The sequence below is a fragment of the Hemitrygon akajei genome, chromosome 19 (assembly GCF_048418815.1).
Source record: "Hemitrygon akajei chromosome 19, sHemAka1.3, whole genome shotgun sequence".
Classification (NCBI taxonomy): domain Eukaryota; kingdom Metazoa; phylum Chordata; class Chondrichthyes; order Myliobatiformes; family Dasyatidae; genus Hemitrygon; species Hemitrygon akajei.
In genome coordinates, this window is record NC_133142.1 from 40,919,080 (window position 1) to 40,946,641 (window position 27,562).

General features: G+C 41.3%; 1 protein-coding gene across 10 annotated transcripts in view; it reads right to left on the reverse strand.

The window, feature by feature from the left end:
• Positions 1–2,644: 2,644 nt before the first annotated feature.
• The window catches only part of chl1b (cell adhesion molecule L1-like b), a 920,799-nt gene continuing 895,881 nt past the window's right edge, over positions 2,645–27,562 (reverse strand). For all 10 annotated transcript variants that reach the window (XM_073072426.1, XM_073072427.1, XM_073072429.1 and 7 more), the window contains one exon: positions 2,645–5,506. In XM_073072426.1, coding sequence (XP_072928527.1) covers positions 5,290–5,506 — 217 coding nt within the window. In that variant the 3' untranslated portion in view covers positions 2,645–5,289. The remainder of the gene's footprint in view (positions 5,507–27,562) is intronic.

Below are 27,562 nucleotides of genomic sequence, written 5' to 3' on the forward strand. Positions count from 1 at the left end.
ATTTATCATGTCCTGTGAAGACTTCTGAATGATCATTAAAGTTGCTTAATTCTGACTTCTTTAATAAACAACCTGAACAAAGAAACTCTTACCTGCAAGGAGGGGGTAAGAGGTGCCTTCAGAACACACTCCACACTGACTTGGAAATATAGTGCTTTACTTTATAGTCACTGGGTCTAAATAGTGGAGGTCCCAAGTTTACAGCATTATGGGATTTCCTCACACAGAACTGCAACAGCTCAGGAAGACAATACAAAGCTACCTTCTCAAGGTCAGTTAGGGATAGGTAATAATGCTACTTTTGTCAGGGACATCAGCTTCTTGCAAATGACATTAAAATAATCTATTAGTTCATCACCTTGCTATTAGTTCATTTAATTTTATTGCTGTTTTAAGAGGCTGGCAAAGTGCCAACTGCAAAACAATCAGTGAAATGATTACCCTTTAATTCTGCTCAGGCCTGGCACTCACTTCAATATGATCTATCCAGTTCCTCCTAGAGTCAACAATAATGTTCAGTTAAATGCCATTTGTTATCAGAACGTGACTTATTGGTTGTTCAATTTAGTCCACACTTCAGCTTCATGACCAAATGTTCTGAACATTTACAGATCTGGGCGAGGTCTTGAACTGGAAATAATAATAGTTTAATGTAAAATATATGAAATAAAATGGTTTGATTTTACATATACTTGATCATTTTTATTTACAATCTCAATGGCTTATGACATATGGACTCTTCTAAATCAAAATAATTCATCTGTAGTTAGTTAAGTCTTTCAGATTTTTATCAAATAAAGATGATCTGTCAGTTTAATCACTCAGAAGAATATATTCTCAAACAATGTGCATGTCTAAAAACAAACCATTAGAAAATATATCACTAAGCATTATGTGATTTTTGAAGCAATCGAAGCTTCTATGCATGTAATGAGAATTTTTACTGTGGTGCACCATGCATGCATTATGTACAACGGCCACCAGGCACACAGCAATGATGTCATCTGATATGCAATGCATTCTTGATGTTAGTACTACAGCATCTAAGCACACAAAAATATTTCAAAAGTTACCTGGGCATTAGAAGAATGCATTCTAATAAAGGGTGAATGCTTGCTTAAGCCTAAGTTAAGGTATTATCCTTAATTGAGTGTGCCAATGAGGGCCCATTAAAGCTCTGATAATATCTCTAAAATTAGAGGAAAAATCTTTGAACTTCTTTGGCACAGTGGGGTTCTGAACAATGAAAAGTATGTGCAGTACCTGGAGCCAACTTCTGATGTTCCATTGTCTCCCAAGGAAATCTAATCCAAGACCATCTTAAAGCTGAAGGTATTATTCAAGATATGAATACCCAGTGGGTGACAAAGATATGGATAACATAAGTTCTACAACATAAGATCGGAGGCAGGGACAAAGGAAGGCAATGATACGAAGATATTAACATTAAAGGCAGGAAGAGAAATTCAGCCCTCCTTCCTGTTCTACAACGCAACAAGATAGCCACAAAAACCAAGCACTTCTGTACCAGTTGGTTTATTCCCTGTAATCAAATAAAACTTTAAAGTAACACACAAAGTGCTGCAGGAACTCAGTGGGTCAGGCAGCATCTGTGGAGGGAAATAGACAGTTGATGCTTCAGACTGTGATCCTTCATCAGCTGAACTTGTCCCGATGAAGGGTGTCAACCTACAATGTTGGCTGTGAGTTCTTTCAGCACTTTGTGTGTTGCTCCAGATTCCAGCATCTGCAACTTCTGATGTTGTGGTAAAGCTTCCAAGGAATATAGAAAGGCACTCAAAACTTCAGTCATATGCATGCAGAATATTGCATCAACCACTTTTCAAACATTTTTCAATCATGCTTTCTATAAATGGCACTTCTGGAGAATCCTTTGTGTTGTCTAATATCAAGTCCCACTGTGCAAGATAAAGAGATGGCTTAGGTTGGAACCTGAAGTTCCAAAGTTGAAGCACTGACATTAGCTATAGGCTAATTGATAATATGCCCTACTTCTTTGCATGTGGTTAGTGGTAATTAAATTTGTAAATAGCATCCTGTATGTGTCCCATTGGAAGTAGACATTCATTATGGATTACATAGAACACAGTCTGAAGCATAGAATAATAATTTTTTTTTCTTCTATATTATGTATTGCATTGAACTGCTGCTGCTAAGTTAACAAATTTCATGACACATGCCAGTGATAATAAACCTGATTCTGATTCTGGAAATAGCATACTGCAGAGCTTAATTTAGCCCCCAGCACCTTTTGGGTTGTATTCCCAACATCTAAGTGAAGAATTTTCTATTTATTTAGGATGGGATATCCGTCTACAAAACCACACTGCTGAAGTGGGCTTGAGATGTGGTGTGATGGGTAAACTTGCATCTTATGAATTTTTATTGGCATGAGTTCGCTGGTGAAACAAATAGAAATCCTGCGTCAGAGGCTTATTTATTTTCAGTCAGCTATATTGTCTTTCAGAGGTCCCAGGAGAGCTTTAGCACTTGCAGAAAACATTTGGGAGAGTGTCAATCCTTTTGTAAGGCCCCCCACTAAACAACCATGTTGAATAAAATGGTCCTGCCATAATGTATGTAAATATGATTGTTTGTGCAAATACCAGGAGGAGACATGAAGCATTGTTATTCCATTTTTAATAAGACAAACATCCATGTTCTGAAAGATCACAAGGTCATTTACACAACACATATTAGTAGCAGAAACATTCCAAAATGACTTTAGATAATACAAGAGTGTTACACAGGTAGAAAACGAGTTTGCAAACCTTACATGGTTCTTTCAATGAAAAGACATGTTTTAATCACCTGAAGGATATATCTGCATTCTTTTATTGATGATAGTTAATTTGTTATCAAATAGTATGACAAACTGTTTCTAACTAATACCAGTGATTGCAAGCACCATATATGCACGCATATTTCATGATAACATCACACCACTACAAAGTGAAATAGTTTAACAGCTGTTCCAAGGGCAATTTGCACTATCCAAGTAAGCATAAAAATTAGGAAAAATTCTCTGTTAAACTTGATACAAGTTTTCAAATTTTCTTTTGAGAAGACATGAAATGATGCAAACACTGATTGTGATTAGGTCTATATGGTAGTAACTAAGCCGGGTCTACAGAAAAGGATAGTTTTAACCAGAGACTGCAGCTATATTGTAACTTGCAGAATTTAGCTTATAAATAACCTGAAAACTGCAGTCAGTTTTTAATTCATTACACTCTTGTCCTCAATTTTATTTCAAAAGCAACAAACCTGTTCTCATGCTTTTTGCTTCAATATTATTGGCAATAGAAATTGTTCATATATATACTGGCTTTTCTGCTAATCTTGCAGCATTTCAGTCCAAAGATATCATAAAATGAAATATGCCGTACAGAACTAAGGTTAGCAATCAGGTTTTGGTGTGTATAATTTTGGTGTGTGCATAATAGCCATTATACTTTGGTCCATTAACATTTCAAAAATAAAAGTTGGCCAAATTAAAAGGCTACTCCCTTACTACAGAAAATACAATAAGTGACTGTGCATTGGAGTAGTTTTATTGAATCAGATAGTCATTAGGGCAGGGCTTCTTATAAAGCTTAGCATGGTTAAGGTTAGCCTTTTTCAAATGCTAAATGGTCATTTGCAGTCATGATGGTGGCTATATAAATTAACTGATTAATTATCATTGATCATCTTGATAAAGATAGAATTATGTATAGCTGTGTATAAACCAAAGCTCAAAATGTTGTCATATTTTAAAAAGTTGTGAATTTTCTATCTGCACAACTTGCAAAAGACAAATGAAAATAGGTTTGTTCCCAACAAGACTGGATTCCATTTTCTCTAGAAATCAAACTACTGTAGAATATGAATTTAAAACATACGATGTACTTTTATTCAGATTTTGATTATCATTTATTGCAAGTAGTACTTAAATGTTTACTTCAATAGTTGCAGATATCAAAAAAACTTTCCAATTGATATAAATATCTTCCCTTTTTACAAAAATGTTGCAAATTATATCTTTCAAATTAAAACTTTGCCAGCACTGTTAAGCAAGAATCAATAATGAGACATATAGGAGCTATCATAATAAAAACTTTAACACAAGTACAATTACTTCACAATTGTTCACTGATAAAAAAAACTGAACCTACAGCTTTTCAAAGTATACCAATTTTCTGGGTGGTGACATGTAGTTTATTTAGTTCAACATCACAAATCTATGTTTTACATATTTTATACACAATATAAATTCACACATGTGGCTACTTCTTAAATACATCTAGTTTGTTAACAAAAAGTAATGCTTCAAGGTTTTCATTCAAAACATGTAGAAGGAATATTCTTCTTAAAACACTGATAATTTGTTGAGAAATATCTTTCAGCAGTCCCTTCTGAAATTCTAAATGAGTCCCTAATTACAAAATGTACATTGTGGTCTTCTGATTTGATAATCATACCATAAAATGAATACAGTCATTAAATGCAGAACATTGGGAGAAGAACATGTGATGAAATACACAAGGGTCTTGTGCCAATTTAATGGTGGCTTAACATGTCCAATGACGTATGGTCCTGACACCTCAACTGCACCATTGGTATCAGCTGATTACTTGAACAGTAGAACTTCATTGTTCCAAGCTTGCCTGCAACAATTATTTGGATTTCCAAATCAGACTCCTACAAATAATTGTCACTTCAAATTGACATGAAATTTTCAGACAGTTGAAAAAGTGCAACTATATTACATCGAAAAGTGTACTGCTCAGTTTTAAAAAAATCTGGAATACAATTCCTTGTCCCTTCAGCTGCCACGTCCTTGCAGTAAGAGATGTCAACAAAACTGGTGTTGGTCTCTTAAAGTAATTATAGTTCTGCAGGTTCTTAATTTCTGAGTATATAGGATCACACTTCACAAACTAACCACAACTATAAGGACTTAAATCTGATAATTGCAACAAGGGTTTCTGTCAGCAACTGTGAACTATTTCTGTTATGAACCTACAGATTTATATTTTACATGGACTCTGCACAATATATTTCTCTGAATAAAGAAATTTGCACAATATATCCCTCTGCAACCAATGTTTTCTGCATCTCAAATTTTATCAAATATTGTACATCTGTTAAGCATTCTTTATGGGCCATGATCATTTTATTCTCTTATCTTAAGCATTTGGCGATCTGAGTTAATTCAAATGTACCAAATATTCAGTTGTATCACAAATATATTAAGAAGGCAAGTGAGGTTCATGAACATGTTACTCATGCTTTAACTGGAGAAGTGGCTATTGAACTTCCGTTTCCATCGACATCTTTCTCTTTATTTCCACTATACTGTCCAATGAATGAACCGTCTTCATTAAATTGCCCTTCTGACCCACCATCTCCATATTCTGCCAAACTGTCATCACTTCCTGTAGGCTTCACTCCATCATTAAGCGACTGTTGACTTTCTTTCAAAGGTTTATCTTCGTTGTCACTGGGGGAAAAAAAAGCTGCTGTCAGAAAACCAGTGCAAAACATATTGATGACAGTGAGCTATAAATTCTCTTGAGATGCATGGCCCCTTTCAAACGAACTGTTTAACAATCTCTCCACTTTCTGCAGGGATTGCTCCTTCCATGATTCCCTCGTCTATTTGTCCCTCCTGGCACATAGCCCTACGAGGAACAGAAATGCTACACCTGCCCATTCACCTTGTCCCTCTCCTTCATTCAGGGCCCCAAGCAGTTCTTCCAGGCAAGGCAACACTTCATCTGCAAATCTGTTGGGGTCATCTATTGTATCCAATGCTCCTGAAGTGGCTTTCTCTAGATTGGTAAGACCCAAAGTAAGTTGGGGAACTGTTTTGTCGAGCACTTCCGCTCCATCACCAAAAATGGAATTTCCTGATGGCTGACTATTTTAATTCTTATCGCCATTCCCTTTCCAATATGTCGGTCCATGGCCTCCTATTCTGCCATGACAGTGCCGCTCTCTGCGTGGAGGAGCAACACTGCAAATTCCACCTAGGTAGCCTCTAACCTGATGGCATGAAAATTGATTTCTCCTTCTGGTAGTCTTTTCCCATTCCTCTTCCCTCTTTGTCTATACCCCATTCTGGCCTCTTACTGCTTCTCCTCGCCTGCCTATGACTTCCTCTTAGTGCCCCTCCTTTTTCCATTTCTCCCATAGTCCACTCTCCTCTCCTATCAGATTCTTTCTTCTCCAGCCCTTTACTTTTCCCACCCACCTGGCTTTACCTATCACCTTCTAGCTTGTCCTCCTTCCCTACCCCCCCCCCATCTTCTTATTTTGGCATCTTCCCCCTCCTATCCAGTCCTGGTAAAGGGTCTCAGCCCGAAGGTTGACTGTTTATTCATTTTCATAGATGCTGCCTGAACTGATCAGTTCCTCCAGTATTTTGTGCTTACTGCACTGGATTTTCAACAACTGAAGGAACTCCTGTGTTTATCATCTTTCACTCGTTGTTTGAGAAATTAATAATCATTTATGATAATCCTTCAACACTTCATCAGAGAATACTAATCACCTGGCATCAGAAGCATTTGTAATTTGCCTTCCATGTTAGGCATTTCAAATCCATGATAATTTCTTTCAAAGGTTAAGTGTATAGCATTAGTATTGATTACTGAATATTGATTTGGAAATTGCAGCAGTCCAGAGCAGCTGGACATTTTAACATTTTCATTGTTGATAACCTTATCAAAAGATAGAATTCATTAAGTAAAAAGAATCACTGTTGGTCTACATTCTTTGCATAGTTTCAATCCCCACTGCAATATTAGTTTACCAATATTATATTAGGATGGAATAGTATCATAGCAGTTAGTACAAAGCTATTACAGCTTTTTGTGGACTTCAATTCTGGTGGCTTTTGTAAGGACTTTATATGTTCTCCCTCTAAAACACGTGGGTTTCCTCCAGGTGTTTCAGCTTCCTCCCTCAGTCTAAAGACATACTGCTCGTAGGCTAATTGGTCATTGTAAGTTGTCCAGTGTTTAGGCAAGTGTTACAAAATACAAGTGGGTTGCTGGACAGCATGAATTGTTGGGCTGGAAGGGCCTCTTCTGTGCTATTACACTAAGTAAATAAATGAATATTAGAATATTGCCCATAACCACAGGAAACTGTAGATGAACCAGTAGATGCTTTCTTGGTAGTACCTTCAGTCCCAACTGTTCTAAACTTACCTATACTACTCCACACACTGGTCCCCCTATTCTCGCTCATTACTACCATGTTTGTACACTACCGTGCATGTTGCAAGTCCTCTAATTATCATTTTCCATTTTATGCATCAGAGCTGCAAGATGCATCAATGGGATCTACTACCAACATTTCACAAGTTTTATGTGTTGAGCATTCCCTTTTAGGGAATCATTTTTAAATCTTTCCTTTGACCTGTTAGTGGCTCCCTTATACTTACGCTTTTCTATGATCTTGCTCTATGGTTTCTCAATTTGAAAACTTGCTTGCATAATTGTATTCATTAGTGACACTCTTGTAGATGGTTTCTGCATGCAGTGCAGCTTTGTGCCCAGTGGAGACTAGCCAAGTACCGCACAACGAACACAATTATTTAGTCAATACTTCTCTGCTGCTTATACCTACCAGCACCATCCTCATAATTGGCTTTTATTCCAAACTCTTATTTTAATACTTATAATAAGCATCACTATCAATCATTAACTAAGCATTTACGTTTCTATCACTCTCTGGCAATTACTTGTCTTTTCTGCTCTGGTTCATTTCCCATTATGAGATCGAACAATGCTTCTAACTTCTTTGAACAAGCATGCTGTGTCAAAACAAAGCCTGTACAAATAGAAAAAACTCCAGCTGCTTCACTGCTTCTAATTATTCTCTGGACCAAAGGCACATAGTTGACCATGATTATATTTCTGTTAACTTTAACTCATTTTATATATTTTCCGCATACTACTTTCTTAACATCTACTGGATGTTGACATTAACTGATAGAGGTTGGTATTGGCAGCTAGGTAAGTTTATTTCTATAGCTGATTACCCTTTCCATCTGTATTTGTAGACACCTCATAAAACAAATCAACGCTGACTCTAAATGGCTGGCAAGCTCCCATCTGCTTTTGAGATAAATTTTTACTTGCATGGAATTAGGAAATTTCTGAGTTTTCACCGTTACCATCTATCATTTTCCTGCCCGCCCACTGGTGCTGTATTGTTGTATTTTTAAAAATTGCTTTCAGTTTGGTCACTGGTGGAATATTATATTTAAAGAGCAATTCAGGTTATCATCAGGGATGTGATTTCTTATATTAAACATGTCACAAATTTTTACATCATCTGTTTTGCACATTTTTGTTCTGAGTAATATAATCTTATACAAAACATCCCAAAGGTAATGTAAATGCTGTTTCTGTGCAGATCTGAGTAATAACAAATCATCTGGTACAATAAATCATCTCCTCTAATGATCATTTGTGCCTCTCTGTTGGCTCTGTAGGTAGAATATGCAATACACTGTGGAAAATAGCATAATACATGCCAATAGCATATATTTCACATTATCAGCATTTCTGGGACATAATCTGCTTGTCTGCCAATAATACACAATGCTTCTGGTTTCTACCCCTATTGTCACTTAAAGGGAATTGAGCTCTGCATCACACTGCGGCCAAGCAATTTCTTCAGAACAAGAATCCCTGTGCACAGCCTGCAATGACATTTAATTTCTCGGAACAGCAGCAGAAGCTGAGCAGCCCGAAGTACGGAGGCAGAGTGGAAAGTAGGGAGAGGTGCTAATATGAATTGAGAGGAGACTAATGGAGCTTGTTAAACTGCAACATGAAAAAGCACAGACAATAGATCATGAGGACAATCTAGTCTGCACGCAGGATTGTCACAGCCAATGTAATGTCCAATGTCAAAATACTATATCGATAATTGACTCTGAAAAGGCAAAAGCCAAAATGAGTACCCTGTTCTCCATTTATCTTAATAACCTTTAGCAATGTTCCTAGCCAGCTACTTATCGAGTTCTTTTTTGAAGTGGAATTTGATAGTGTCAACAGGTTTTGCTAGCTATTGACATTCTACTCCTTGGATCATATGTCCTCTCCATTGCTGTTAAAATCCATGTTAAATACTCATTTTATACATGTACTCCTATTTCCTCTTATAACTGAACATCTGTGTTATTTTTTAGCTTATTTTTCTGTTAAACTGATAGCCAAGACAACTGAGCTTGACTTAAAATGCATCTAATGCTCCCACTGTCACCAACTCTTGGAGACAAATTTTTGGCAGGGAATCTCTTCCATTGAATCTATAAAAGGTGAATAAAAGATTGCAGCATCACTGTTCCCACTGCAGCAACCATTTCCCACACAAATATCTTTCTTGTCCCTTAACTTGAAATAAAATAAATAGGTAGTGGATGAAGAGAACATCAGTATTGTTAGCGTCCATTTCTATTAATCCAAACAATACATATTGATACAGAAAATAGAATATTGACTGATACTGTATATACACTGTGAAAAATAGCACATACATGCCAACAGTATATGTTTCACATTATCAGCTTTACAGCACATCATAGCTTTAATTTTGTCATCACAAGACAGAAAATCCTATGAATAAGTCACTATGAATAAAACCATTTGTATAGAGCAGAGTTTAATTCTTAACATTAGCATTGGACAAGTATGATTCTACCAGTAGTAAGAAATCAAAAATTTCTCTGTCCATTGTTAGGCATTCTTTTGGCCGGTGGTTTTACATTTGTTGCAAGGATTGCATTCTGAGACAGGCCCAGGTTTAATTAGTGCCTTGCAACTATACAGGTTGGTTAGTTTAAAAATTAAGGATTGGGTGTAAAAGTATCACATAGTATAGGTCTTGGCTCATACACTGGCAACAGCTCATTCTTTACGTTATCAACATTCCTAACAATAATCCCAAAAGTAGAGAAATTAACCTCTTCTATCACCTTTTCCCCAATGAAAACAATTCTTGTTCTGTAAACATTGTCTCATTAATCAGAGATGCCATCCACTGTGCTTTTCTGCTGCAATGCATCCAGCTGGTAGTGAAGATAGGGTGCTAAGCGTGCACCACATAGAATATATAGCCTTGACACAGGACATTCAACCCATTGTTGCATTTATATCCAACTTGAGGCTCCTCCAGATTTTCCTCAACTAACTCTAGAATCACAGCCCTGTATTCATTTGATTGCATATTAAATGCACCTGAAAGTTAAAAGTAAATCTAATTTCAAAGTACACGTACATTACCATAAACCACCTTGAGATTTATTTTCTTGAAAGCAAATACAGGGAAAATAGAAATGCACTAGAATTTTATAAAAATCTCTATATAAACAGATAAAGACTGAAAAATGCCAATGTGCAAAAGAAGATCAAGAGTGTATATATAAATAATACTGAGTTGTAAAGAGTCCTTGAAATTGAGTCTGTAGATCGTAGAATATATAATTTCCTTTGTGGAATTCAATATTCACTTCACTCTCTAGGTAGAGATTCCCTTTGAATTCTCCACTTAATTTCTTGGTGACTGTTTTATATTGTTGGCCTTTGATTTTGATTTTTCCCACAAGTGAAAACATTCTGTGCTGGTGGGGAATAAAATGTTTCTTAATTTTGAAATCCACTATTTTCATCACTCCTCAGGCTTCCCTTTTCTAGAGTAATAAAACTCAGACTGATGATCATCCTTTCTTCGTAAGCTTTACCTTGTATTTCTGGAAAATCTTTTGTTTTCCATCCTCTTTATTGCCTTTACAGCCTTTATGAAATGATCAGAATTGTGCTCAATATGCCAAGTGTACCGTAACCAGGATATAATGCAAGCTTCTCCACAATTCATTTTTAAGCCTCTAGAAATGATGGTTTACTTTAATATGGCCATAATAAACATATACTGTAATGCTATTTTTAGTGCTCTGTGTGTTTGCATTTCATGATCATTTGTTCCATTGATGATGAGTTTGTGTCTTTCACTGGTATTCTTATTTTTTCTTCTTGAACAGCACAGATAATAATCTAGTGAGATACAATGGGTATCTCTTTTGCTTATTTTTTTGCTAGGAGTGTTGGGTCAGAGAGGTGTGGTTCAAGAGGTAGGCTTCATTGCAAATGCTGATATATAGAAAGCCCTTAAACTGATGCAGTGTAACTCAGCCTCTACTTTATTTTAATTCCATATTTCCCAACTAAATTTTTGAAAAGTATTTAAAGACCTGTCCCAAGCAAGAGATTTGATGCAGTTGTGATTTTCCAAAATAATATTCCAATGGAATTGCAAAGGGCAAAGATAGTACTCCCCATTAGCTGAACACCTCTGGATGTGACACTGAGAGCTGTGTTAGTGTGGGGAGGAAACACAGGTGCCTATTGATATCTGTTGAGCATGGTGTAATGATATTAGGCCAATGTAGGAAGTGAATCAATGATAAGCAGGGAACCAAAGGTCAGACCAAAGGGTGAGGAACACCACCCAACTTTATGAAATACATTTCACCCTATTCCCCACAATCTGGTTTCTTAACCATCAGCTGGAGCTCAGAGACCGCGCACTCATTTCAACTGAAAACCTGCAAGTTAAAATTGGCCAAATTGGCAGCTACAGCAAAGAAGCCATTATCAGCTCTGTGTTAAGACTGTAAGATAGTATAATAATAGTGCTTTCACTAAATTACCTGACTGGTAAACCACTACGCTTAATGGCCTGTGCAGCCATACCCCCACTTTGCTTTATCTTCCTATCCCTCTGTTTTTCAGTTATGTACCTTAATTGATGCTAAAACACCTCCTTCTTAAAGGCAGCTCATTGTTCTCTAACAGTTTTGTATGTCAAACTTTGGTTACAATTTACCCTGGCTCAACACTAGTAAATCCTATGACATTATGATCACTATTTCATAAATGTTGACCTATCACATCCCCACGTACAAATCTAGCAATTGGAACAGGAACATACTTCTCTTGAAAATTATTTTGCAAGCATTACAGAAGCTCTTCATGTTCTCTGAACTTAATGTGCAGGAAAATCATGGAAAATGCAAAAACTGTAGTCCTCTATTATAAACAAGCGAAAATCTGCAGATCCTGGAAATCCAAGCAACACACACAAAATGCTGGAGGAACTCAGCAGCCCAGGCAGCATCTATAGAAAAGAGTACAGTCAATGGTTTGGACTGAGGCCCTTCATCAGGACCAGAGAAAAGATGAGGAGTCTGAATTAGAAGGTGGGGGGATGGGAGGAAGAAACACAAGGTGATAAGTGAAACTGGGGAGTTGATTGGTGAGAGAGATACAGGGCTGGAGAAGGGGAATCTGATAGGAGAGGACAGAAGGTCATGGGAGAAAAGGGGAAGGAGTGCTCCTCCCCCTATCACATATCACCTTATGTTTCTTTCTCCCCTCCCCTCACCTTCTAACTCTGACTCCTCATTTTTTTCCAGTCCTGATGAAGGGTCTAGGCCCAAAATGCCAGCTATGCTCATTTCCAGAAATGCTGTCTGGCCTGCTGAGTGTCCTCTATTATAATTATTTTCAGCTTTTGCACTTTGTTGTAATTTCTCTGTACATCTCTGCCACTCACTGGTGACATCCAGGGTACTGGTTTTAGCTCTACCCAACCAGATTATGCGTTTAACCCCTCTGACATCCTCTCTGTCCAGTTCTTTTACATAGTAAAATTGTGGTAGTTGGCTATCCATTTGTTAGGAAATCCCAGTGATTTGGCATCTGGCTAAATAGGTCCCTCTAACACACTGGGGCACTGGTTCCCATGCTCCTTCTCACACTCCAGAGTTTCTGCTCAAACACTCTCCACCACATATTGTGGGCAGATTCCTGTGCTCTCAGTAACAGACTAGGGCCCAGATACATGCACTCCCTTTAAATTCAATCGGGTCCTGGTTCTTGCACTCTTTTGAAACTTGCCTGGTTCTGTTTACACTGCTCGCTTGAAACTTTATGGATCGTTGGGACATACAGATTCCTACTTTACTGTGTACCATCTAAATTAAAGGTATATAAAGATATCTGGAAGTATGATTTGGTTCAATATCCAACAGTCCATCAAGCCTTGGTTGTCTACTGTATATATTAGAGTTTTGAATGAAGCAGCTTTATAGATTGTGAATGCTTTGTTTGTCATCTTCCAAGTTTTAGTGGTTCTGGAAATGAAGGGTAGAAAGTGTGATCTTAAAAGATGAGAAAATAGGGAAATTAATGGTCAGTTAGCCTGACTTTAGTGTGATGATTCTGGAACTGGAAAAAATGAAAGATGTAACAGAAGAAAGCCTTGAAAGGAATCAAAGGGTTAAACAGAGTTAACATGGATTTCTGAAAGTTAAATCATGTTTCACTTATCTGTTGGAGTCCTTTGAGTATGTGATTAGTAGAGCAGATAAATGGGAATCAATGGATGGAGTATTTTGATTTTTGGAAGGTTTGAAATCAACTCTGACAAAGGATGTTGGTTAACAAGGTGAAAGCATATGGCATGCATTGGGAGTGTGTGGTTGAGCAAGTGGCATTATAACTTAGATAGAGAGTGTTATCAACCGGAATGCAGACAATGAGAATAGATGGATCTTTTTGTCATGCTCTGCCTAGTCAAGTACCACAGGGACTGGTGCATGCATCCAGTAATTCATCATTAATGTCCACAATTTGACCATACAAAATAAAATGATTGAGCAGAGTCAAAATTTATATGGAGAAAATGGAAACCATATTTGACTAATCTATTGTGAGAATGTATTTTAGTGGAGATGCTGAGGGTAATTTTAAGGGGGTGGCATTTGAACTTTTAGTAGCTCTCAATAAAGCCCTGTGCTAAAGGTCCATGTAAACCAGCACATACTGACTGTTGGCTAATAGACAGAACATACAGGAATTGAGAGGAGAGGAGGTTCTGCCTAGCCAGATATGATAGGGCTTTGTGATTAGATTCTAATTATCCACAATCTATATGAATACTTTAGCTAAGGGGGCTAAATATCACATTTCTGTCAGTAACACATAGCTCAATGGGAATGTAAGAAATGATCAGGATGTAAAAAAGACATCAAGGAGATATGGACAAGCACAGCAAATAAACATCAGCTTGGCAGATATAGTATAATGTGGAAAAATATGGGGGGATTCACTGTGTTTGAAAAAACATAAATACTGAATATTTTCAAATGGTGAGAAATTAATACTGTCAATGTTAAAAGAGACTTTGCTTTGTGTACGTAAATTTCTGAAAGTTCATATGCAGGTACAGCTGGCAGGAAGAACAGTAAATGGTATGTTAACCTTTACTGTGAGGAGATCTGGTTACAGGTTTAAGGATGTCTTGGTGCAATTATACTGCCATTTGCTGAGACTGGGACCGAAGTACCATTTACAATTTTAGTATTGTTACGAAAACCCCGTAACCAGGTAACTTACCAGCAAAGATAGATGGATCAGCTGAGTCGGATGCTACTATTTTCAACCGTTTTATTCAACAAGGGCACAAACGTATGGTTAATACAAAACATTCAGATCATCAAAACTCAATCTAAAACACCGGTGTAATAATAATCATTCAAAACACAAGCTCGATCGTCGTCTAGGGGTAATGTAGATTTTATATCGTTCACGGGATAGCTAAAAGTCTTTTAGATCACGGCAGTTTCACTTAGTTGTCGGCGGAAGTGTTGCGTTGGTGCACTTTTAGTTAGAAAGACAGAGAACATGAAGCATTTACCCGACAGGTTTTCCAACCTGTAGGAGGTAGTCGGAAGTCTCGTTGGGGGAATGGACTCTCATCTGTGGCTTCCCCTGTAGCTAGGCCGTCTTCCGTGGTGAAGTCGCCAATCCCAGGCAAGGGAAGGACGCACACGAACCCCACCACCGGCTGTAGCTATTAAAACGCTGTCGCAGGATTTCTAGCGTTTCTCCTTCGTGTGTTTCCTTGGTGCATCTGAGGGTCCTCCCCTCAGACCCGCCTTTATACTTCTTCACGGGATCGCAGGTGTCAATCAAGTTGCAGGTAATGCGATCTCTCTCTCAACCAGCCCACTTTGCCCGAGGGCTTTTCAGGTGGTCTCCATGAGACAATAGTCAAAGTCACTTTTATTCTGCTTCTTGGGAGAACGTGGTCTTTCGCACGTCTCTCTCTCTTGGGTCAGTTGACCCCCTTTAACTAGAGTTCTTGCGATTTTCACAAAGGAGGGGGCCAACGGCATAACACCTCCCCCCATAATGGGTTTTTAACCAGCGGTTAAAAACAGGCTGACACAGGAATTTTTTTTATTTTTTTTTGAATCTACATACTACACAAGCTTTTCTCTTCACAGAGTACTACTGTTATACATTCAAGTCAGTATCTAAACAGGTAACAAGTACAGTGCCCCTTTTCTTTAATACCTTAACCTCATGTGCCATACTAACGCCTGGTAGCATCAAACTTCAGCTCAATAACCACCTTATTTATTTGCTTTCTTCAGCAACATAACTAAGGAGGTGTGATCTTAGCTTACATACATCTACAAAGGTTCATGCAAAAGACAAATTTTTATGCTACTTTCAAACTTAACAGTCAAGCTTCCATGGGTGTTGTCTTTATTATTCACATACTTTGTCAAAATCCCTTAAAACCGGCTTCTGCTATTTTAAAAATCGCGTCCCCATTAACCCTCGCCTTTTTTCCGGTTAATTCCCTCGTGGCGATCTTGGGCACCCTGGCGAAATAGGCTTTCGCCCGCTCCTTTCATAGGAGTTATTTTATCAGCGTGTTCCAAACTTAGACCACCCAATTCCTTAATTTTAGGCAATTTGTCGTTTTTCTCTTCAGGACCCGTCATGCTATTAGTTTCCAATTTAAGATCCGCAAGCGATCTCGCTTTGTTCAGACAGCATTTCAAATTCTGCCTTTTCACACCACACTCTGGAATAACAATAGCGTGTGGGGCCCCTTTACCTTCCAACTCAACCTGTAATTGATTCACAGGCTTTGTGGTACCAAGCCATTGTCTCTGTAGCCTGGTTGCTGCTTTTGATATCAGTCCAGCCTTTAAATTTTCTTCATTCAATTTGGGAACTACACATCCCCCTTTCCCTTGAGTTCCGTGACTAGGTTCAGCACCATGTGTATCCCCATCTTGGACACACTCAAACGGGACATTGGCCTCTTCCAGGTTTTCAACACCCGTACCTTTTTCAAATTCTAACGTCCCCCCCTCCTTCCAGTAACTCTCCAGGCAGCCCCCTGTTGGGGAAGGCGCAACCCTGCGAGCTGAAACAACCTCCTCGGCCATGTCAGCTGACTTCTCCACAGCAAGGATACCCTTCTCCTCTAAGACTGCCCTCATTTCACTCTCGGGACCATCGAGAACATCTTTAGAACTCTCAACTTCTCCAAACAATTCTGCCAAACCAGACAGATCAACCACGTCCAACTCTGGACGTTTTAACAGCTTTATCCGTTTCTCATCTTTATTTCCTACCTCTAGGACCTTTCTCTTCACTAAGGGGGGAGCTATCTCCTCGCCCTTACCCCCTTTTACTTTACTACCTTCCGTTTTACCACCCTCTGAACCCTCGTGGTGTAGGGTCGGTAAAAACGTCTGGGCCAATTTCAAACTGCGCGCTGTCCCAGCCGCCGCTCTCGACAGGCTGCGAGTGACCGCGCATGCGCGATAGCTCGGGGACTCCATGGGCGGGGCCTCAACTTTCAGGGCGGTTCCCATCTTCCCACCCGCGAGGTCATTACCCAACAGGAGGTCCACGCCCTCCCCCGGTAACTCCGGCAGGACTCCTAGCTCCACAGGTCCCGACACCAACTCGCAATCGAGAAAGACCCTATGCAAAGGCACGACCGCGGTCTGGTTCCCGATTCCTCTCAGGGCAATCTCCCCCGTCCGAGGGCCGAAATTTAACACATTACGGCTAATTAGCGATAGTTCCGCCCCCGTGTCTCTCCAAATTCGTACGGGGATGGGGGGGTCCCCTTCCCTCAAAGACACGGTTCCTTCGGAACTAAATGTCTCCCGCCCCTCCGGTACTCCATCTACCTGGGGCCCTCTTGTCAACTTCCTGATTACCACTGCACGCCCGATAGGGGTCGCTGCTCTCTCCCTCTCTGGCTCCTTTCTCGGAGCAAAGCATTTTGATGCAATATGTCCCACCTTTCCACAATTAAAACAGTTTAAACCAGGAGATCTCCAGGTTTCCTGTCTATTATCCTCACTTTTTGTGCTAGCTCCCAGCGGAGTTTCTCCCTTAGCCGGCGGACTTTCCCTACCATTGCGACGGTCTCTCGGGTAACTTTTTGGGGAGGAAAACTTTGTCTTGTGGGTTAGGGCATATTCATCTGCGAGCCTAGCCATCTCTGAGATGGACTGATTCGTCCTCTCATTTAAATACATTCGGATCTCTTCCGGAACGCAACCTTTAAATTCCTCAATCAAAACTAACTCCCTGAGACGCCCATAGTTCTCGGCCACCTTTTCAGCTGTGCACCAACGGTCCAAGAGCACACCCTTCTCATGGGCTAGCTCGGTATACGTTTGATTCCACCCTCTTTTTAAATTTCGGAACCTTTGTCTATACGCCTCAGGTACTAACTCGTAACCTCGGAGAATGGCCTCCTTTACTTGATCATAATTCCCGTCCCTTTCTGTGGGCAGCTATATACCCGCTGTGCTTTTCCTCGTAACACACTTTGTAACAACGCCACCCATTGCTCTCTGGGCCACTGCTGATTCCCTGCCACCTTTTCAAAAAGCAAGAAATAACTATCAACATCCGTCTCCTCGAACGGGGGGACCAACCTCAACGCCCGACTAATATCAAACCCCTCCTCTCTCTCGTCCCCTCGAGTTCTTCGCTCTTGCTTTCGCCTGTCCAGCTCCAATTCATGGCCCCTTTGTTTCTCTTTCTCTTCTGCTTCTGCTTCTAGCTGCTTTAGTTTGAACACATGCTCTCTTTCCACAGCCCTTTCCTTTGCGGCTCTCTCGGCTTCTTTTTCCCTCTCAGCTCTCTCGGCTCTCTCTCTCTCTCTCTGCAGCCTTCTCAGCTGCTTCTACTTCTAGCTGCTTTATTTTAAACTCATGTTCCAGCCTTGCTTTCTCCAACTCTGCCTGATTTGTCCCACTCACTAATCTCCTTTCGGGAATATTTTCCAAATCCTCAGCTGCAAACACCTTCTTCCCAATGTAATGCTGTTGTATGACCCTTCGCACTTCCTGCTTTTTCATTGTTGGCTTCACCGCTGTGAGGTCTAATGCCTGCGCCAAATTTACCAAGTCTGATTTTGTAGCTTTCCCTAGCGCCTCTACCGTCGGGTTTCTCCTAAATTCCGACACATCCATCTTTGCTGGTTTCCCGTCTGGCTACCTGCGTAACCAGATTTAAGTTTGGACTTACAGCCCGATTCACTGACTCTCCCGTTTGGTTTCAAATCCGGGACGAGAACCCCACTTGTTACGAAAACCCTGTAACCAGGTAACTTACCAGCAAAGATAGATGGATCAGCTGAGTCGGATGCTACTATTTTCAACCGTTTTATTCAACAAGGGCACAAACGTATGGTTAATACAAAACATTCAGATCATCAAAACTCAATCTAAAACACCGGTGTAATAATAATCATTCAAAACACAAGCTCGATTGTCGTCTAGGGGTAATGTAGATTTTATATCGTTCACTGGATATCTAAAAGTCTTTTAGATCACGGCAGTTTCACTTAGTTGCCGGCGGAAGTGTCGCGTTGGTGCACTTTTAGTTAGAAAGACAGAGAACATGAAGCATTTACCCGACAGGTTTTCCAACCTGTAGGAGGTAGTCGGAAGTCTCGTTGGGGGAATGGACTCTCATCTGTGGCTTCCCCTGTAGCTAGGCCGTCTTCCGTGGTGAAGTCGCCAATCCCAGGCAAGGGAAGGAGGCACACGAACCCCACCACCGGCTGTAGCTATTAAAACGCTGTCGAAGGATTTCTAGCGTTTCTCCTTCGTGTGTTTCCTTGGTGCATCTGAGGGTCCTCCCCTCAGACCCGCCTTTATACTTCTTCACGGGATCGCAGGTGTCAATCAAGTTGCAGGTAATGCGATCTCTCTCTCAACCAGCCCACTTTGCCCGAGGGCTTTTCACGTGGTCTCCATGAGACAATAGTCAAAGTCACTTTTATTCTGCTTCTTGGGAGAACGTGGTCTTTCGCACGTCTCTCTCTCTTGGGTCAGTTGACCCCCCTTAACTAGAGTTCTTGCGATTTTCACAAAGGAGGGGGCCAACGGCATAACAGTATCCTTACCCAAAATGTGATATGTTCTGTTATTGAGAGAGTGCAGTAAAGATACATCAGACTCAGCCTGGTTCTATGAGTCTGTGTCATGAGTCCTGTGGGCCAGTGCACTCATATTTGTTAATTGATGTCTTATCAAAGGCCGTTAAGGCCTTGTGCTTCCTGTCTAAACTTGTCAAGTTCATTTTGACTGGCACGGGTTTTCCATGTACTGTGATTATTTAAGGCAGACTCCCATTTAGCGCTTATCACAGGGTACTTGTGTTTCGAGAATGATTCGTTTTATGGTGTTGCTCAATCAAGCCACCAATATGCTGTTAAAATTTCTATGAATAAGCTCTAGTTCCTGTCTCTAGGTGGGAGTCCGCAGTTCCTCGGCACCTGGGTCCGGTCTGTCAGCGTACACCGTGACAGTTTGAATTCCACTGGGGAAGTTCCTCCGCACCTGGGTCCGGTCTGTCAGCGTACACCGTGACAGTTTGAATTCCACTGGGGACGTTCCTCCGCACCTGGGTCCGGTCTATAAGCGTACACCGTGACAGTTTGAATTCCACTGGGGCAGTTCCTCCGCACCTGGGTCCAGTCTGTCAGCGTACACCGTGACAGTTTGAATTCCACTGGGGCCGTTCCTCCGCACCTGGGTCCGGTCTGTCAGCGTACACCGTGACAGTTTGAATTCCACTGGGGCCGTTCCTCCGTACCTGGGTCCGGTCTATCAGCGTACACCGTGACGGTTTGAATTCCACTGGGGACGTTCCTCCGTACCTGGGTCCGGTCTATCAGCGTACACCGTGACGGTTTGAATTCCACTGGGGACGTTCCTCTGCACCTGGGTCCGGTCTATCAGCGTACACCGTGACAGTTTGAATTCCACTGGGGCAGTTCCTCCGCACCTGGGTCCGGTCTGTCAGCGTACACCGTGACAGTTTGAATTCCACTGGGGTAGTTCCTCCGCACCTGGGTCCGGTCTATCAGCGTACACCGTGACAGTTTGAATTCCACTGGGGAAGTTCCTCCGCACCTGGGTCCGGTCTGTCAGCGTACACCGTGACAGTTTGAATTCCACTGGGGTAGTTCCTCCGCACCTGGCTACGGTCTATCAGCGAACACCGTGACAGTTTGAATTCCACTGGGGACGTTCCTCCGCACCTGGGTCCGGTCTATCAGCGTACACCGTGACAGTTTGAATTCCACTGGGGCCGTTCCTCCGCACCTGGGTCCGGTCTATCAGAGTACACCGTGACAGTTTGAATTCCACTGGGGCAGTTCCTCCGCACCTGGGTCCGGTCTATCAGCGTCCACCGTGACAGTTTGAATTCCACTGGGGATGTTACTCCGCACCTGGGTCCGGTCTATCAGCGTACACCGTGACAGTTTGAATTCCACTGGGACGTTCCTCCGCACCTGGGTCCGGTCTATCAGCGTACACCGTAACAGTTTGAATTCCACTGGGGACGTTCCTCCGCACCTGGGTCCGGTCTATCAACGTACACCGTGACAGTTTGAATTCCACTGGGGACGTTCCTCCGCACCTGGGTCCGGTCTATCAACGTACCCCGTAACAGTTTGAATTCCACTGGGGACGTTCCTCCGCACCTGGGTCCGGTCTATCAACGTACACTGTGACAGTTTGAATTCCACTGGGGACGTTCCTCCGCACCTGGGTCCGGTCTATCAGCGTACACCGTGACAGTTTGAATTCCACTGGGGACGTTCCTCCGCACCTGGGTCCGGTCTATCAGCGTACACCGTGACAGTTTGAATTCCACTGGGGTAGTTCCTCCGCACCTGGGTCCGGTCTATCAGAGTACACCGTGACAGTTTGAATTCCACTGGGGACGCTCCTCCGCACCTGGGTCCGGTCTATCAGTGTACACCGTGACAGTCTGAATTCCACTGGGGACGTTCCTCCGCACCTGGGTCCGGTCTGTCAGCGTACACCGTGACAGTTTGAATTCCACTGGGGCCATTCCTCCGCACCTGGGTCCGGTCTATCAGAGTACACCGTGACAGTTTGAATTCCACTGGGGACGTTCCTCCGCACCTGGGTCCGGTCTGTCAGCGTACACCGTGACAGTCTGAATTCCACTGGGGAAGTTCCTCCGTACCTGGGTCCGGTCTATCAGCGTACACCGTGACAGTTTGAATTCCACTGGGGAAGTTCCTCCGTACCTGGGTCTGGTCTATCAGCATATACCGTGACAGTCTGAATTCCACTGGGGAAGTTCCTCCGTACCTGGGTCCGGTCTATCAGCGTACACCGTGACAGTTTGAATTCCACTGGGGACGTTCCTCCGCACCTGGGTCCGGTCTATCAGCGTACACCATGACAGTTTGAATTCCACTGGGGCCGTTCCTCCGCACCTGGGTCCGGTCTATCAGCGAACACCGTGACAATTTGAATTCCACTGGGGAATTTCCTCCGTACCTGGGTCTGGTCTATCAGCGTACACCGTGACAGGTTGAATTCCACTGGGGAAGTTCCTCTGCACCTGGGTCCGGTCTATCAGTGTACACCGTGACAGTCTGAATTCCACTGGGGCAGTTCCTCCGCACCTGGGCTCGGTCTATCAACGTACACCGTGACAGTTTGAATTCCACTGGGGATGTTCCTCGGCACCTGGGTCCGGTCTATCAGCGTACACCGTGACAGTTTGAATTCCACTGGGGACGTTCCTCCGCACCTGGGTCCGGTCTATCAACGTACACTGTGACAGTTTGAATTCCACTGGGGACGTTCCTCCGCACCTGGGTCCGGTCTATCAGCGTACACCGTGACAGTTTGAATTCCACTGGGGACGTTCCTCCGCACCTGGGTCCGGTCTATCAGCGTACACCGTGACAGTTTGAATTCCACTGGGGTAGTTCCTCCGCACCTGGGTCCGGTCTATCAGAGTACACCGTGACAGTTTGAATTCCACTGGGGACGCTCCTCCGCACCTGGGTCCGGTCTATCAGTGTACACCGTGACAGTCTGAATTCCACTGGGGACGTTCCTCCGCACCTGGGTCCGGTCTGTCAGCGTACACCGTGACAGTTTGAATTCCACTGGGGCCATTCCTCCGCACCTGGGTCCGGTCTATCAGAGTACACCGTGACAGTTTGAATTCCACTGGGGACGTTCCTCCGCACCTGGGTCCGGTCTGTCAGCGTACACCGTGACAGTCTGAATTCCACTGGGGAAGTTCCTCCGTACCTGGGTCCGGTCTATCAGCGTACACCGTGACAGTTTGAATTCCACTGGGGAAGTTCCTCCGTACCTGGGTCTGGTCTATCAGCATATACCGTGACAGTCTGAATTCCACTGGGGAAGTTCCTCCGTACCTGGGTCCGGTCTATCAGCGTACACCGTGACAGTTTGAATTCCACTGGGGACGTTCCTCCGCACCTGGGTCCGGTCTATCAGCGTACACCATGACAGTTTGAATTCCACTGGGGCCGTTCCTCCGCACCTGGGTCCGGTCTATCAGCGAACACCGTGACAATTTGAATTCCACTGGGGAATTTCCTCCGTACCTGGGTCTGGTCTATCAGCGTACACCGTGACAGGTTGAATTCCACTGGGGAAGTTCCTCTGCACCTGGGTCCGGTCTATCAGTGTACACCGTGACAGTCTGAATTCCACTGGGGCAGTTCCTCCGCACCTGGGTCCGGTCTATCAACGTACACCGTGACAGTTTGAATTCCACTGGGGATGTTCCTCGGCACCTGGGTCCGGTCTATCAGCGTACACCGTGACAGTTTGAATTCCACTGGGGTAGTTCCTCCGCACCTGGGCTCGGTCTATCAGCGTACACCGTGACAGTTTGAATTCCACTGGGGCAGTTCCTCCGCACCTGGGTCCGGTCTATCAACGTACACCGTGACAGTTTGAATTCCACTGGGGATGTTCCTCGGCACCTGGGTCCGGTCTATCAGCGTACACCGTGACAGTTTGAATTCCACTGGGGTAGTTCCTCCGCACCTGGGCTCGGTCTATCAGCGTACACCGTGACAGTTTGAATTCCACTGGGGACGTTCCTCCGCACCTGGGTCCGGTCTATCAGCGTACACCGTGACAGTTTGAATTCCACTGGGGCAGTTCCTCCGCACCTGGGCTCGGTCTATCAACGTACACCGTGACAGTTTGAATTCCACTGGGGAAGTTGAAGGCCTGTTGTCTACAACGCCAGAAGTCTACTGGAGTCTCTTGGCCAGTCTTGGGGTTTGAGGACTGTCTGTGCATGTGAGTGGTAGGTAGGAAAGGGGCTTGGTTCTCCTGTTGTTGTTTTGCTGCTTGTTGTGCATTGTTTTGTTGTATTCTGTTTTGTTCTGCTGAGCATTGTGGACATGCTATGTTAGTGCCAGAATCTGTGGCGACACTTTTCGGCTGCTCCCACCACATCCTTGTGTTGTCGTTAAAGCAAACAACACATTTCACTGTATTTTTCAATGTACATGTGAACATTGAATGAATCTGAATTTGTGATGTATAGTCCATCCCTATGCAAAGAAATTCAGGAGGTTTAGATCTTATCCTTTTGAATTTATAAGAATAGGTGAACATATTGAAATATTGAAAATTATTAGAGGATTTAATGGGATAGAAATGGGGAGGCTGATTCAGATAGCTGAAGAATTTAGGATTGGAAGTCACATTATTGAATTAAGGTGTAGGACATTTAGAACTGAACTGAGGAAAGATTTCTTCACAGAGGGATGTAAGCCTTCAGCATTCTCTCACCCAAGGGCTGTGAAACCTTAGTCATTTCCTGAATTCCAACCAGAGATCCATAGATTTCTGGCTACTAGAGGAATCAAAGGAGATGTAGAGAGTGTCAGAAAATGGCACAACCCCATAATCTTGTTGAATGACAATGCAGGTTTGAGGGGCCTACATCTAATAATGATTTTCTTAAATATGTATCAGTAAGTGTGAGTTATCCTGTACACAAATGTACATAACTCTCTTCAAGGCTACTCTGCTGTTTTGATTCTAATTTATAGTATGTTTCAGGACAAATATCAATACCTGAGCTGTGTAAAATTTCATTTAAAGGCGTGTACCATTCTATCATCATTTGGACTGAAACCTAGGCTAATGGAAACACAATGGGGTAACACTTCCAGTTTAATGATGAGTATAGTTAGCTTGTCACTGACATTGATGTAAAATACATTTAATTAATGGAATTTCTTCAGCAGAAACTCGCCCGCTATAGGACCTGCAATAAGTGGGATCCAAGGCCATAAAAACCTATTACATGCACAGTCCAAAGCTAGATTTGCACAAAATTAAGATAAAAACTTCATAGCCAGTTTAGTACAGTTTCATGACTTGGTATGACCTGCCAAAAAATGAGAGATTCTGAATTCTGTAGAGTGAAAAGCATACAAAAACAAGAATTAAAATATCTAAAAATATCAATTTTCTTTTAAGTATGTAAAACTAAATAATAGTACACTTATAATTGTAAACAAACAAATGTATTAACACATACAAAACTACTTCAATAAATCTAAATTAACAAAATTTGTCCCTTTAAACTATTTTTTCTTTCAAAATAATAAAGGTGAACTAGGGGTACACTTTCTGCACTTCAACTTCTCAACATGTGGAGAACCTTTCATTAAATTAACTCCTGGAACTTGTGGTGAATCACCACAAATTGTTAGCATTTCACTGAATTTCAGCTCTGTCTGACGGGTATTTAGGGATTTCCGTGCTCACGTCCAAAGGGACAGAAATCCCAAATTTGCCGTCCATTACACAGGATAAACCTTGTGTCCTGTATGTTTATAGTATTGCCAAGTCTTGATAAGTCTGACATACAATTCAGATATTGACATAGAACTGAGAAGAGAACAGAACAAGAACAGACTCTTCAGCCCACGATGTGTGTGCCAACCACGATATCACATTAAACTAATCCTATCTGCCTGCTCATAGTCTATATCCCTCCAATCTCTGCCCGTTTATGTGCTTCCCTAATTTCAATATTGTATGCTTGCATCACCTCCCTTAATAGCACCTTCCAGATACTTTCCACTCTAGTAAAAAAACTTGCCTGGTGAATCTCCCTTAAAGTTTCCTCCTCTAATCTAAATATTCCTGCTAGCATTTGATATTTCCACCACTGGAAAAAGGCCGGGTATCTACCCTATCTATGCCTTATATAATGTTATATATGTCTATCAGCTCACATCTGAACCTCCAAAGCTCCAACCTGGGAACACAAACCAAGCTATTCAACCTTTCCTTACAGCTCATACTTTGTAATCCAGGCAGCATCCTGGTGAACCTCTTCTGCACCCTCTTCAAAGCCTCCAATCCATCGTGTAAAGCAATGATCAGAACTGCACAGAATAATTGTAATGTGGTCTGGCCAAACTTCTATCTGAATAATAATTAATGCAGTTAAAAATTTGTTTTAAGCTGGAGGAAATTTCTGAAGTAAGTTGGAAAAAAATATCAGGAATTACTAGCCTTATTGTGGAAATAAAAAGAATAGATTATGACCATTGAAAGATTAAAATGTGTTGATGATATTTTAAATAATCCCTCAGCAAATGAATTAAATTAAATTTTTACATCATTATTGCAGAGCCTTCAATACCCAAGTATCAGCACATTTGATGAAGGAAAAACTTAGATCAACAAGAATAACATTTTAAAAGTCATATCAGCAACAAGTAAATACTGTTACTTACCTTTCTAAAGATCTGTATCCAATACAGTTAGCATAAAACAAAAGTACGTACTGCATTAAACTTAAAATCTTTTCTATGCAAAGAAAATTGTTCAGTGACAAACTATGACAAGTTCCATCAAATGAAATAAAATGAAAAGATAATATTGCAAAGTATGATAATTTATCTTTATGTAATAATACAGGATGTTTTCCTTGTTACTTATCCTAGCAATGAGGGAAGGATTGCTCATCCATTTGCCATAAAGAAAGGGATTTTTTAAGAGAATTGGCTTTCTATTGCCAAATAAATTTTTTCTCATGAATGCAAGTATAACATAAATTTTATTAGTCAGAAATCTTTGGGCAATTTTCTAGATTTTATTTTTAACCTTCAGAGTGTTACCTAAATGCAAATTAGCCAGAATTTCAGTTTGGATAAACATTGTGGTTGCACAATTCCTTATGAATGCTCTTGCAAAGATTTCAAAATATTTCACAACACACAAATTAATTGTGCACATAGCAACATTCTACAGATAGTATTGAGGTTGAATGGTAAATTAATTATTTGGTCACATTGGCCAAGGAAGTAACATGAGATATGAAACAAAGAGCAACATATGATTCTTTTGAATTCCACTTCAACACCTTGGTTTCCATGTGAATGAAAGAAAAAGGCAGAAAGCGATTTAATATCAGATCAGATGGATAACTACTCTGATGTGGCACGATGATCAATTGTAAGAGACATTTCAAACCAAATATATTTCTGTCAATCTTCCTGCTCAATTCTCCTGATAAGATTGAATGCATAATTAACAATTGCTGCAGGTCAGGAATAGTCACTATCTGACACAATTTAACTGGAAATAACCATAGTTGATTAAGACACAACTCAGGAAATAACCATGACAACCTTTCAATTGAAAATTAATGCACCAGGTGATCAATATTTTTATTTTTCATTTAGATAAAGAGTAAAAATAAACGTTTCAATGACACTGAGAAAAAGAAGCTTTACAACCTAGGCTTTTTATGTAAGCAATTTAATCATTGGTCAACTTAAGTGCATGTTTGTGCTTCAGCTATTAAATGTGAAATGTGGTTTGATGTTGCAATATTTTTTAGATGCTCAAAGACATTGTTCCATTTCACTGAAGTAACTCCCAAAGCTAAATATGCATTTCTTGCACACCAAGTCAAAACTCAGACTAGTTAATCTGCTATTAAATACCCAATGGATTGTAATATTATTACCAAGATAAAACACAACTTTCTCCTTAAACTTCTTTAATATTACATTAATTCTTTAATTTGCTGCAGGCGTACAAGTATCTACTAAAATGGGAAAATAGAAATTTTAAACTGCACATTTTTTGTCATGTGAGCTGGACTGTCAGGTGCAGGGCTTGTCTGGTAATATTGGAAACAATACTGCAGGCATAAGTCAAATTTAAATTAGCTATCAGTTTTCAGATCTGGGACAAAAATAAAAAGATCTTCACAAGCTGTAAAATGAAATAAATTGCCAGTTGTTTCATGTAATGGTAGTTCATATTGGTGTGACAGGGATA